The 15,022-nt window shown below is 39.1% G+C and overlaps 1 protein-coding gene across 3 annotated transcripts; it reads right to left on the reverse strand.

The window, feature by feature from the left end:
- Positions 1–527: 527 nt before the first annotated feature.
- tnni1.2 (troponin I type 1 (skeletal, slow), gene 2) lies at positions 528–14,483 on the reverse strand. Of its 3 annotated transcripts, none has more exons than XM_031897768.1 (9): positions 14,217–14,483; positions 12,630–12,679; positions 11,777–11,783; positions 11,650–11,691; positions 7,635–7,766; positions 6,409–6,498; positions 4,908–5,081; positions 4,571–4,674; positions 528–1,194 (listed from the first exon to the last, which is right to left on the reverse strand). In XM_031897768.1, the coding sequence occupies exons 2-8, from the start codon at positions 12,638–12,640 to the stop codon at positions 4,579–4,581; spliced, it is 552 nt and encodes a 183-aa protein (XP_031753628.1). In that variant the 5' UTR covers positions 12,641–12,679; positions 14,217–14,483; the 3' UTR covers positions 528–1,194; positions 4,571–4,578.
- Positions 14,484–15,022: the final 539 nt, after the last annotated feature.

The raw sequence follows: 15,022 nt of genomic DNA on the forward strand, positions 1-15,022 counted from the left end.
GCCCAATATTTTGGTCTGTTGGATTTGATGTGTTGGCCTTTAAATCTAAAGTACAGAGTGGTGCATTGGAAATGTAGTGGTGTACTGCTGGGAGTTTGTGGCCCATACAATCTCCATAAAACTGTACATATTTGGAATTGGTGCATTTTCAGGGGACTATCCAAATTAGTTATTTTTTGATGCATAAAAAAAATTATGTTCTAGATATATGTGTTTATATTAAGGATTTTTTTTAATTTTTTTAAGCCTATATCTTTTTACAGAAAAGCTTAGGTTGTCCTGAAAAAAATTATATATAGTTTCCTAGGTAATCCAAAATCCCTCCACAGGAAATACCCCTAAAGTAAAGAGCACAATATATTCATAAACAGTCCATATAAGTACCAGAAGTGCACAGTTGTCTGGTGTAAAAGAGTTAAGGTGACAATGCTGACATTGCATACTTAATACACTAAAGCTGGCTACCTTAGCAGAAAATGCAGGTGAAATGTTTTTGGTGATGCAGGGAATAAGTAGAACAGTAACTGTTCAGTCCAATACATTTATTAGTCCAATGTATTGCTGCCTGTCATACATGACTAAAATGCCATAGATTTTTTTGCAGCAGAATATAAGATCAGTAAATAACCCCCCCATAAAGATTCGTTTTCAGTTGAATTATATCCATGTCTCACATTTTTTAAAATCTAGCCATCGCACAAGCCTACTTGACCCCATAAACAGGAAATGCTTTCTATAATAGCTTTTTATAGGGGGTAAGAAAGAAGAAAAAGGTTGTGTTTTTCACAGTGATTTTAATTTTTTTAGAATAAAGAATGCAAATCTCTGATGAATCTCAGGATGTTGACCTATTTACACTTCCAAAGCATCATCTCTAAGGATCATGGCACATGAGACATATTCTCTGCTTGTGTGAATTCATCCAAAAGACAAACTGCTCAGGTTTGAGCTCTTCCCCACCAGCTGTGAAACATGGCAGCCCTCTGTGCAATATCCCATGACCTGGGTAGTTGCTCAGTTATGTGAAAAGGTTTTTGAAAAAGAACATTATACATTTTTTTTTACATATTAAAGGAACCATAAATATTTCAGCAATCAGAATGTTATGATGCTTTGTGTATTCTTGTATCCATTTTTACATAATAGTCAGAAGTTCTATGAAATGTTGCAAGTCTTCGGGAACCATCTCCAGGTCTGTAAAATGAAAACAAAAACCCTGGTTTAATAATGTCTTATAATCATGTATATTGGCTTTTGCCAATACTGGTCGCCTCGTCAAACCACAAGCCTCGTTACGTACGATAATATTGGTGCGTGTATGGCCAGTTTTAGGTGCTAGTGCTTATGGACCTGATATGGGTATTAAACCTAAGTACCCATGAATAACAGGACTGGGCATAAGAATGGCGCAACTTGAGCACTTGCTGGGTGTTGCCAATAAATTCATTTCCTACAAATAATCTATCAGGTCTGGCAGGATCAAATTATTGTATAAAGGTTTAGGGGCTGATTTACTAAAACACGAATTCGAATCTGAATTGGAAAAATTCCGATTGGAAAACGAACATTTTGCGATTTTTTCGTATTTTTTGCGATTTTTTCGGCGCCTTTACGACTTTTCGGAAATTGACGCAACTTTTTCGTTACCAATACGATTTTCGCGAAAAAACGCGAGTTTTTTGTAGCCATTACGATTCGCTTGTATCTTGTCGCGACTTTTTCGTATTGAGCGCTCGTAAGCGGCAGCCGAAACTTTCAGACTTAGCATGATTTTGGAAGCCTCCCATGGGACTCAATGGCACCCTGCAGCTCCAATCTGGCCCAAGAAAAGTCACCATACTGAAGCTTGAATGAATCCGAACGCTACGAAAAAATCGCAACATTTTGCGCAACATTCGGAATGGCTACGAAAAAGGCGTGATTTTTCGCGCAAGTTTTAACGCTTCGAAAAAATCGCCAGATTTTGCGCAACATTCGGATGGCAACGAAAAAGTTGCGATAATTTTCCGAAAAAATCGCCAAATACCGATCATTACGAAAAAAACGCAATCGGACGCAATCGGACGCATTCGCCCGGTTCATGTGTAAGTAAATGGGCCCCTAAGTCTTCAAATATAGGTCACTTTTGGTTGATGATTTTGCTTCCACCAGATAATTCGGATGTCCATGGGCCAGTTTTATGTAAAAACCCTGACTTGCACTGGCAGTTGTCCAAAGCGGAGCATATTGTACCCTTTGTCTACAGTACAGGGCCCCAATATGGTCCGTGTTTGCAGGTGCTTCCTAACTTTTTCCTCTGAATGGCATGAAAGTTAGAGGAGGGGCAAAAAAAAACATGGCAAATTTCACCCTGTCTGGTAAAAATGGTGCTTAATCCCAATGTTATTGATAGGAAGAAAGATAAATATTTAGGAAGGCCAGTATTTTTTCCAGAAAGGTGGCACCTCTACATGCACATGTAGAGCGATTGCCTAGTTGGAACAATAATTTCTATTCTAGGAAAGAACCATTTTGACTAGTCATATATGAATGAATTCAAATATGGTAGAAAAATAAATGCCCAAAATAGCAGAAATACATTAGATATTTTGGTCAATGGCGTGGGAAAATCCAGGCATTTCTTTATTAATTTCCCTGCACAGTAGAAATATTACAGTGTTGGCTCATTAGCCTTTATACAATGATCCTTTGTTCAAACACCATATTTTGAGTCACTCTCATAAATCGAGCATTAAATATTCCGGCAGGCCTTTTCATGACAATTTTTATTTCAGTGCAGATTTGTATGTTTGTCAACACCCCGTCTTGTAACATGACAAGTAATGAAGAAGTGCTGAAAAGCAATTATCCTCTTGCCTGGAGTGCTGTTTACCTCACCCTTTAAATGAAGTCAGCCCTTATTTAAGAGGCAGATGAAATAAGACGTGTGCACACAGTTGTCACAAACCCTTTCATTTTTTGGATTACGTAATCGATGCAGCTTTAATGTGATGTGAAAAGGATAAAAGATTTAAGGAATGAATAAAATAAATCTGGTGAGAGGTGTGACTCAAACCTTGTAAAAAAGGCTTCATGGCCTCGGCCCACATATTCCAGAAAGGCATACATGCCAGCCTCTCAGAGCTTGCATAATAATATAAACATGTTAGTTGGGTTTCACTGTAAATAAGGAGGCAAGAGGGGCAATTCAGGTTTTTAATAAAAATTGTCTATTATAAAAGGGGTAGTGATGGAGATTAGGTGTCAGACAATGAGAGATAAGTGTATTAGCATGCCCAAGATGAAGCTCTGAAGTGCAGAACCTTGGAAAAAGCAGGTTATGGTGTTGCTTTAGACCAGTGTTCCCCAACCAGTGGCTTGTGAGCAACATGTTGCTCACCAACCCCTTGGATGTTGTTCCCAGTGACCTCAAAGCAGGTGCTTATTTAAGAATTCCTGGCTTGGAGGCAAGTGTTGATTGCATAAAACCCAGTGTAAAGCCAAACAGAGCCTTCTATGGGCTGCCAGTCCACATAGGGGCTATTAAGTAGCCAATTATAGCTCTCACTGCAACCCCTAGGAACTTTTTCCATGCTTGTGTTGCTCCTCAACACTTTTTCCATTTGAATGTGGCTCATGGGTATAAAAGGTTGGGGATCCCTGCTTTAGATCAATGTCGTATTTTGTGAATAGGAATTGGTCAGCAATCTTTCTCTAAATCTAAATAAATATAAATATATATAAATAATATACTTTTTTAGTAGTATGTGCTGTTGGGTGATCCTAAATAGAAAATATTTTTAAGAATTAAGGGCCGCCTCCTGGGATCATAGGATTCACAGTGCACACAAACAAGCCAAGAGACACAAACATGCTAGGCCACATCAGTCAATTATAGGACAGAGTTCTGTCTTTTGCTTCTACACTACTTCCTATTACAGTTGATCAGGTGATCTCTAGGGAGCACACAGCCCATCACTAAATGGTGTATCAAGGGAAACGATGTAAAAGGGCAATATTTACTGATAAATTTATTCCAGTTTGGCGAGATTCTTTAATAGGTCACTTAACATAATATAAACTATCTGTTGGTTAAATAGTCATTCTGGGGGTATAGTTTTCCTTTAACCATGCTACCTTCAGCACTGCACAACTCCTAAAAATTGTAATTGTAATTCTGTGACATCTGGGACACCAGTGGCTACTTTTTCTGAATTAGATCAATTGGATATGATTTATATTACCTTAACAAAATAATGAGAACCACAGTAGTGTTATGATGGATCTTGAAAAAATCTTTTGAGACCCCACATTTTACTGCAAACTAATGTTAACATAATATTTTCATCTCAAGCTCAACTCTCGGAAAACACTAGTGCACTAGCCATAGTTCTAAGAAAATAAGTGTTTCCCCAAAATTTCACTTAACTGACATTTAAGCTGTACTTTCAGGTGTGTCTCGGAGGCATTCTCCGTAAACCGCACCCTAAATGATTTTTAGGGAAAGTCCCCCTGCCACTTCTCCACGTTTAAGAACCTTCGTATTACAGAATACATTATAATTTGCATAACTGATATTAAAATAATTTACCTTGGTTTTTAAGCATTGCTGGTGTCGAATTTCTTCTTTCTGCCCTCCATGCCAGACATGGCTTCAATGTTCTTACGCCAATCAGTAACTTCTACTGTCTTTTCCTGTATTGGCAAGAGAAATGAAAATACAAAAAAATTTTTTTTAATAAAATGTTTATGCATGATATATAAATAGCAATTGAATGTTCACACTAACAGCAAATGAGTTGCAAGTCTGTCCAGCATCTTTGACTTCCCTTTCCAGTCTGTCCAGTTTTACTACCCATTTGTCCTGTTTCAGATGTTCTTGCTCTTTGTCTCTTATTATAAACCTCTTGGGTTATATGAGCACTCACCTTCTCATCTTCCTTTCTCACAGATTTCAGGTTGGCTCTTAGATCTACAGAAACCTTGTGTGTGTTTCCCAGAAGGGCTTTGAGCATAGCATCTGCCGAGATACGCACTCTTTTCAAGTTGGGCCGCTTGAATTTTCCTTTCAGGTCAAAAATCTTTTGAGTTAAACCTTCAATCTATGGAAACAGGATAATGTTTTATACTGAAGATTGATAGTGATATAGATTTGTAAATGGATCCAACATCTGAGAATTTACATTCAAAATAATTATTGTATAGTAGATTGTCCAACTTGAGGTGCAGGCTTTTCTAGGATCTAGGGTTCCACTGTATGTATGTATGTATTTATGTATAACTTTATTTATAAAGCGCTACAAGGACACGCAGCGCTGTACAATCTTACAAAATTACACACAGGGAGGACAAGTGTTATAATAAATACAATAAATATGTATATATACACAGGGAATAAGTGCCATGTGATATGAGACACAGTAGACTTCTTTGACTTCTTTGTATAAGGCTATTATCCCCACTGCTACTATAGGGACTATTTCTCCCTACTATACCTGCTATCCCACAGCCACAGTCCCTTCCCAGAGGCTATTATCCTCACTGCTACTATAGGCACCATCTCTCCCTACTATACCTGCTATCCCACAGCCCCAGTCCCTTCCCAGAGGCTATTATCCCCCCACTGCTACTATAGGCACCATCCCTCCCTACTATACCTGCTATCCCACAACCACAGTCCCTTCCCAGAGGCTATTATCCCCACTGCTACTATAGGCACCATCTCTCCCTACTATATCTGCTATCCCACAGCCACAGTCTCTTCACAGGATTTTTATCCCCCCACTGCTACTATAGGCACCATCTCCCCCTACTATACCTGCTATCCTACAGCTACAGTCCCTTCCTAGAGGTTATTATCCCCCCACTGCTACTATAGGCACCATCTCTCCCTACTATACCTGCTATCCCACAGCCACAGTCCCTTCCCAGAGGCTAATATCCCACTGCTACTATAGGCACCATCTCTCCCTACTATACCTGCTATCCCACAGCCACAGTCTCTTCACAGGATTTTTATCCCCCCACTGCTACTATAGGCACCATCTCTCCCTACTATACCTGCTATCCCACAGCCACAGTCCCTTCCCAGAGGCTATTATCCCCCCACTGCTACTATAGGCACCATATCTCCCTACTATACCTGCTATCTCACAGCCACAGTCCCTTCCCAGAGGCTATTATTCCTACTGCTACTATAGGCACCATCTCTCCTTACTATACCTGCTATCAAAAAACCACAGTCCCTTCCTAGAGACTATCCACCAGTTGTCTCAACATATGTGGTAATTGTTATCATACTCTTTCTACCTAGTACTGCTGCACTGCATAACCCACTGTGCTAAAACACATTAAAGGCACAAAGAGATCACCTAACTTTATTGTCAGTTACAAATGTTTACAAAGAAATGAGAATTTAAAAAAACGTACCTCTATGTCATGCTTCTTTACTTTTACTTCAATGTCATAACGTTCCTCATCTACTGAATCAATTTGTTTGTGTAATTTTGTGCACAGTTCCTAAAAAATGTGATATTGTCAGTTTAATACAGATTCAAGGCAAAACAATGATGATAATAGAAATTGCTGTGTGTGAGAAAACCTGTTTTTTCAGTGATAATTGTCTTGTTTTGCACAGGTAGCCTCCCTTAGGGTAATGTCCTGCTGGTTTTTTTGAGGCCTGATTATAGGAACCCATTGGGAACTTCATGTTCTATAGTGAAAACACTGCCTTCCGCTAACAAAAAAAAAATGGTCAAATACCTTAAGATGCATGTGCGTATGTTTTTAAGTATAGTTGCAATTCAAGTGAATGTGAAACTGTTCAGGTCAGAGTGGCACTGAGTGCTGCCTTGAGTGGCACCAGTGGTGCTTGTGCTGTAGAAAGGCAACAGGATTCTAAACACTGTTTGTGCTTAAAGGTAATTGCACACGTAGTGTTTCTCCACAGGTGTATTTAAGCGAGATTGATACCCCACTGTTCCACCTGCCACTGGGGTAATGGAAGTTGTAGCCCTACAACAGCTGGAACTCAGTGGACAAAGGGTATTTTTATAAATATAGTTGTGACCAAAATGGCACATTGGAGGATCATGGAAGACCATAGATTTGAGCAGTATATATTAAGTTGAGTTAAAGCAGAATGAAATCCATTTACACAAGCTTGGTCCCTTATAGAGACCTCTCTCCTGAACCTCACCACTGATATGGCTTAATACACCCCACTTCTTCCTAGCTCAAGATAACAGGCAGTGTAGTAGTTAACAGTGGCATCACCTGCGCATGTGCCCAGAGAGTCCAGGAGAGAAAGTCAAGCGGACATAAATAGCAGTCACCAATCCTGCTGCTTTACTATGACTATCATGAAATACAAGGGAGGGCTATAGAAGGCCACATGAATGGTCAACAGCAGAGAAGAACATAGAAAAAACAATGCACCAGAACAGGATAACAGTTGGGAACTGTGGGTCATAAGAAACAGAGAAGGGAAGGGGAAGGGAAAATGGCATTTGATATGGACTGTACCAAAAAAGGAATGGGTAAAGGGTTCAAAATATGAGATAAAGACACACAGGACACCAGGAAAAGCAATATGGAGATCTTTACTGCAAATCAAGCTACACTGGGTTTTATATGAATGAATGCAAATATCTTACCTGCAGCTGCTGGAGGGAAAGCCCAGCAATTTGCAAAGATGGAACCTTTTCATCTAGAATCCTTGTCTTCTCCTCATCTGCCTCTCTCTTCTCTTTTTCCAGCTCCTCAGTCGCCTTCTGAAGCATAAGAGTCTGCAAAAGGAAATAGTCAACAGCTTGTCTTTAAATACATCAATATATATATCACATCTGAGTCCACAAAAAAATGATTCCGGTGTAGCTTTTGAAAAAGACCCCTTACCTGACCAACATTTGGCCAGGGCCCCTGCAGCCTCACAGCAAGGGTATATAAATATGAAAACATTAAGGTACATTTATGAACACATGGCAAGTGTGCAAAGTTCATATTTCTTAGCCACAATACAGGCACAGAAAGTTGCACCTGATGTGCCAAATGAATGCAATAAGTATAGAATCTAGCCTTGATTTTTATTTGTCACAAGGTGTACAGTGTTAAATCAGGACAGATGATTCCCTTTTTCTAGGTGTGACAAGCAACATGGCATGGCACATACAGCTATCCCCTTTTACAACTTAAATGGATGATGAAGCCCTGACCAAATATTTGTACGGGTTGTGCCCCTCCTCCCCCTGTAATAGGTACAGTAACCCACTGATTGGTAGCTGGGCTGACAGACTGGGGCCACATGAGCAACTACATCACTTAGTATGAGCAGAGGAGCACAGGCACCCCTCTCAAACCCAGGTCAACAGAAGAAGGAGAGGTTCCTGGGAAGGCAGAAGGGAAGCAGGTGGGGAATGTCTTGGCTCTGACACTTTGGCCCTATGTACAAATGGCTTCTTGTTAACTTGTCAATAACTTAAAAGGTCACATAGTACAAACATTCCACAGAAGAGCAACTCAGACAGATGGAACAACATTTTCTCACAGATCTGTTCCTAGGAGGTCATATAAAGAGGTGATTCCAAGGTGGAGCAAGGGCAGGAGAACAGATAGGTTGTGGACATAAATGGGTGGAATGTAAGCTAAACTATATAAGAGATTTTGTAGGATGGTGTCGGACAATTATGGGACTGTAATAATGAATAGTCTGATGTGTAAACTGCATTACAGATTTGCTATGCAGAAGGGAACCCTGTATGCTGTGTCTGCATCTGGCAAGATAAAATCTTGAGGTTTTAAAAACATTTTATTTTCATCGAAATACACTGACTGGCAGATGTAAATGCAGGAACAAAATTCACCATCCAACTTTATCTGATCTGATCTGGCAGGGGGGATCAGATTTTGTAGCATCCCACAAAATCTTGTGCTGTTGCACAACAAGATTTTGTGGGTGAGATAAAGTCTGCCATGTAGTTTAGCGTATAATAGTATAAATTAGAGAAATCAGCATTAAACTATTGCAGACTTTCCTAATTTTAAGGGAATATATATGGCATGTGGTGGCTGAATATAAGAAATTATATATATATATATATATATATATATATATTAGTTGTAGGCTGGGGATGAGTGGGGTTGTTGCCCCATTCACAAAATCCCAAGAGATGCAATTACATGCAATTGCATGTCTACCTGCTATTAAGGTAAAGCTGGTGGTGGCACTACTAAGTGAGGAGAACTAGCACTTCAGTTAAAATGAAATGTCAATTACCACAATTCACATGAAATTTAACAATGGGAACACAATAACCACACTTACTTTAGACATCCAAAATATACCTGTTCTCTCTTGGGGAGCTACCCTGCCAATGCAGCCTACTATGTTTTAAAGTTTTAGAGCTTGCACTCTGTATGGCTAGTTGTTCATAAAAAAACAATGTTCTTTTGTACTTCCTAAGATTCTGTATTTTCAAGATTTTCTGCAGAGTACAGCTTTAGGAGGCACAGCTAGCCTTGTCCAAGGCAGGTGGTAAGGTGCAGACTGCATCTCCTGATACTCCCTAACTTGCAAAACTGAATGATACGTAAGCTAAAGGATGGGTTGGCTGCTGCTCTTAAGTTTAGGGAGCATACCACAGTTCGAGCATACCACAGTTCACTGCATTATGAAAAGTAGCTCACAGGCCTGTGGTTATACTTTAAATACACCATACAGAGTGCAAAAAAAAAATGGCCAATTGCAGCTGCACCAAAGGAAACCCACCAAATCACTGAGCTTTCTCTTATTCTGTTAGGAGAAGGGAGGTTTTATTGTTGGTATATAACTTCCATAAAGTCCTGTTTGCCAACCTTGCTCTTAAACTATCCCAATATGTCTCTCAAAATGGACCAGGTCAGGAAGGATGGGGGGGGGTGGTGTTAGCTACAACAAGCACTTTTCCAACTCTCCAATATTCCTTTGCACCCCCCCCCCCCAGTTTGGACCACTATAATAAACACCATATAATAAACTTTATGCACTTTTATATGATTTCAGCAGAAGGCGCAGATGGCTGCTTGGTTTTGGTATATCAGGTGTCAAACTTTTTAAAGAAGGAAATTAACCTCCCTATTATTTATATGTTATTTTAAAAAGCTTTTGAGTGTTGTTGTCCAATAGTAGCCTAAAGGTGGCCATACATGGTAAGATCGGATCCTTTGGCAAGGTTGCCAAATGAGTGAATCTTCTCCCGATATATTGCGCTAATTTGAATTAAACCAAATTTATGTCATTCGTGTAGGCCTGCCGGGGGTGCTCATATACGGGCAGATAAGATGCTGAATATCAGTTCAATCAATGAGATTTTAGCTGCCGATTCAGGTCCTTTAGTGATCTAAAGGACCTGAATCGGCAGCTAAACTCTGCCCGTGTATGGCCACCTTAAGGGATGAGATTTTGTTTTGAGCCACAATGTATTTATGCTGATTTGGGGCCCTCTTACTGTAATAGGTACCTACATAGGACTGATGGGTACATTTGGGCTGAATGCAATGTCACGTCATTTATATTATTAATATATTACTACTTTCTGTGGATATAGAAGTCCAACCTGCATCCATTTGGAATTCATTCCCTTCTGGCAGTTGTAGCTCGACAAGGGGCAGAGGGGAGGTGTCATATATATGTGTTTATGCTTATTTGGTGGCCCTCTCGCTATTGTGGTTACATTGTTCTGCTTTCTGTGGATCTGAAACTTGTAGGTACAATATATACATATTGCTTAAAAATTATGCTTAAAATTATCTTAATTATTTTTTCATGGATAAGCATTATTATTATTATTATTCATAAATCCAGATAATGAGTGATCTAGTTGATAGTTAAGATCTACTTGTTACTTTCAGCAACTTTAATATTGAAAATATATAAAATACATGGATGTTAGAGTGTCAAAACTAACAGGTTTCATGCTGTTTTGAGCTTAATGTACATTGTGTACATGCTCCCCGTGACTCTTAAAGATAAAAAAACACCTTCCAATTGTTTGCTTTTATTGTATTCATACAGGTTACTGGGTAATCATCATTCCTACACATCCAACCATTAACTATTTATTTTCCTTCTCTCTTTCAATGGGTCTGCTACTGGGGCTCAATTAACATATTATTTCCTAACATGTTGTTGTGGGGTCCACCTAGTGGTTACACTAAGTATCTACACTTTTTTAGATTTTACCATTGTATATGCAGATTATACAGTATAAGAATATCATTGTGTCTTAAACCCCCTTAGTTAGGGGCTTAAGGTAACCTTCTTGAGGCTTCTGTCTATTGGAAGGGTCAGTTTAGTGAAGAGGGACAAAGCAGGAAGTATAGGACCCAGGGGTACAGTTCTTTACTGGTGCAATATTGCTTCCTCTCCTGTGATTCAATGCAATCTTGGCTTATTGAATGTATATTACAAACCACTATAGGCTTAGTGCATAATGGGAGACAAAGGAGCCATGTTGTCTGGGAAAGAGAGGCAATGTGGGGAGTCACTGAAAACTGTCTAAAACACAGTTCCTCAGTCAGTGTTGGTTTTAAAAAAAGAGTATTTTGGGTTAGTGTATGGTTCACTGTTAATGCAACCCCTCTTCGTTTTAGGCTATTTATAGCAAAAAACCTAATAAACTAAACATAACATACCTTCAGAAGTAGCCTTCTGGAAGCTGGAATTTTTGATTTTCTCTAGAAATAACAAAGTTAAATTTAGATATTTGCACATAAGTGTCTTGTTTTAGAATATTTCTGAAATGTAAAAAGGGGATCTTACCTCTGTGCTTCATGTATGGATTAAAAGAAAAGAAAAAGTTACAATGTGTTTTATAATAATATAAACAGTAAAAAATATAAATAGTATATTAATAGTATATTAATTACTATATTTCATTTTTCCCCATTGAAAGATCAGACAGTTTGTGTATATACTGTGCTGCTATATAATTAATCTAATAATCTGGTTATGAGATTTGCTTTAACAATGGTTTACTGTAAAGCTACCCATCAATTGAAATCCAAAAGTCTGTTATTCCTTCTGCTACTATAGGTCCCACTCATACTACTACTATACCTGCTATGCCACAGCCATAGTCCCTTCCTAGAGGCTATTATCCCCATTGCTACTATAGGCACCATCTCTCCCTACTATACCTGCTATCCCACAGCCACAGTCCCTTCCCAGAGGCTTTTATCCCCACTGCTACTATAGGCACCATCTCTCCCTACTATACCTGATATCCCACAGCCATTCCCAAAGGCTATTATCCCCACTGCTAATATAGGCACCATCTCTCCCTACTATAACTGCTATCCCACAGCCCCAGTCCCTTCCCTGAGGTTATTATCCCCCCGCTGCTACTATAAGCACCATCTCTCCCTACTATACCTGTTATCCCACAGCCACAGTCCCTTCCCAGAGGATATTATTCCCACTGCTACTATAGGGGCCATCTCTCTCTTCAATATTGTTCGCAGAGGCTATTCTCCAACTGCTACTAGTACTTATGTGCAGAATGATATATATAAAAGTGCTATATACCAAAAACTCTATGCATTAGTTTCTTTATTTTTAACAAGCAAATGAAATGACATTTGGAGGACAGAGCACAAAGCCCATCTGTACTTACCTTTCAGACATGGTTTATTCTTTTGTTCGTCTGTCAACCTGAATGAAAACCTACAAGTTATAACACAGCTGTCAGATCTTTATTTATTACATTTAAATATATTAGCCTATAATCCTTTATATAAAGAATCCTGATTTATAATATCATTCATGTACCAAACACAAATCACTAAACAAAATTCATTCAACTATATAGTGTGTGTGTGAAAACAAAGTCGCCCACACCGGAATATCTTGGGTAAAAAAGTAGCTTTTATTGCAAAATGCTTAAAACCATTGAGAATCATAGACTCCTAAAACTCCTTAACCATTTCAGACCTGCTGTTTGCTTTATCATGGGTTATAATGTGTGTGCACTATAAATACATTTGCTGTATGTGTGACACATCACCTTCCTGAGGAGTGCTCCTTGTGACCGAATTAGTGACCTCAATAAATGCTGCATGTGTTCACAGCAAATGGGTGGCAAACTCTGAGAGTGTTGGAATGGACAATCCTATTGACAGCCCCTAACAACCTAAACCCCCTTTAGGAGTGAACCCCTAAACTTCAACCCCTAACAACCTGTGCCATATGAATGCTGAAGCCCTGCCTGAGAGCCAGAGTGAAGGAAGAAGAGGCCCCTTGAAATTCAGGAAGGCTAGGGCAAAAATCTGAGTGGGAAATAAATAACATAAATGAGGGATGTCTTACCTGCAGTGGGGCTAGCAATTTGTCAGCAGTTAAAGGGTTGCAAGTTATACATCCCTTATGTATATAGACTAAATATATGCCTATATATCTCTATGTGATTCTATGTGATTCCCTTTCTGATGTACCCTAAAACAAGCCATACCCAGCTTCTCTGAAAACACAGGAATCCTCCATCAGACTGCTGCTGAAATAACTGTGTATGTAAATAGAGTAATACATGTGACCTTATTCAATGACAAGCACATAGGGGGCCTGAATATTTTTTTCCATAGGGGAATGTTCCACTGTGCTGTTCCACAGTTTTGCCCCAGATTTGCAGAAAATTTGCCCCAGGTCCAATCAGATATTTGATTTTAAAAACAGCAAACCAACTTCTACTTGCTGATTAACTGCCACTTGTTCCCAAAAGTAGAGCAAACTTTGCCCTGTGTGGCAAAAAACAAAACAAAACAATCCTATGTACTTTATTGTGATGTATTTTCTACTACCAACTTGCCAATGCAACAGCCACAGAGCCATTATATCTAAAAAGTGCCACAAAATAAATGTACCTACATTGTACATGCTCCCCCTAAGAGTTCTGTTTGAATGTGGTTAATCCTAAGGCAGAGGTTGGTTTATCTGTCCAAAAAGATTTAGTAGTATATGGCAAACGTGCTAACATTAGAGCATGCCTGTAATACCCTCAAACATATCTGGACACAAAACTACCATCATTAATATAAAACAATTCACTAATTCTTCTGCTGGTCTATGCAGACAGCTAGTGTCTTTTGTATCCCATAAATCTATTCTATAATTCAAAAGTTATCCATCTTGTTTCCCTCTCTAGCATCAATTCAATGTATAATGCCTTCTCTTGCTATGTAACAAACCATAGCAGGAGATTACTTGCCTGAAAGAGCTCTTGGTGGTGAGGACTGCTGGCAGCTGGTGGCCAAGCTCTGTTCCCTTCTTTCTTTTCCTTCCACCTCCTGACTTGTGAATGGCTCATTAAAATAGCCTTCTCCTTGCCATTGCCTTGTTGGTTAGAAATACGATACCAGCTGCATTGTGAACTGCCCTGACTTTTTTTTGCCTCTTCTGTCATACAAGCCCTTCTTCTATATGACTTTGGTTACAAGGTGCCCTTAGTAATGGAAAGAGGCTGTTCACTTTACCACATTCATTGTACTGAAAATATCCACCATCAAGGCATGTGCTTGGAGTGAGGTTACATCTTCATTCCTTACACCCAGTCATTAAACATGCACATTGCTCCCTTTTCAAGGTTTAGTGCCAATCAGAGTCTCAAATGATCATCTTCCTCTCTACTCAGCAATTGCAAATGGAAGAATTCACCCCCTTAACTTTATAAAAAGACTTGCCATATTCCTTTACCAGTGTAATGCAACATGTCCAGAAAAAATCAATTTTAGAGAAAGCATATAGAAATTCAGTATTAAAAGAACCCTCAGGATGCATAAAGAATGTTTTTAAACTTGGAGACCAAGGGGTACTGTACCTCAGTTTCACAGAGGTGCTGGTTTAAAGTCCCTTGTGTAAATATCCCTTTCCTACCTTGTTAAAACGATAAGAGGTGGTTGGGATCCATAGAAAAAAAGCCTATCCCCATACAATTTAAAGAGTGGTCCATGGAACATGCCATAGTGTCTACCAGAAGAGTAGAAAAAATATGTAAGCAAAGATAGTGGTCACAGA

Source organism: Xenopus tropicalis, chromosome 3 (assembly GCF_000004195.4).
Source record: "Xenopus tropicalis strain Nigerian chromosome 3, UCB_Xtro_10.0, whole genome shotgun sequence".
Classification (NCBI taxonomy): Eukaryota; Metazoa; Chordata; class Amphibia; order Anura; family Pipidae; genus Xenopus; species Xenopus tropicalis.

What these genes read in the sequence shown, in the direction of transcription:
- tnni1.2 (XM_031897768.1), bottom strand. An exon ending in CCAGAAGGCTACTTCTGAAG is followed by an intron (nt 7,767 to 11,649) that starts GTATGTTATGTT and finishes TTCCTTTTGCAG; the next exon opens with ACTCTTATGCTTCAGAAGGC. An exon ending in TGAGAAAGGAAGATGAGAAG is followed by an intron (nt 4,675 to 4,907) that starts GTGAGTGCTCAT and finishes TTGCCAATACAG; the next exon opens with GAAAAGACAGTAGAAGTTAC.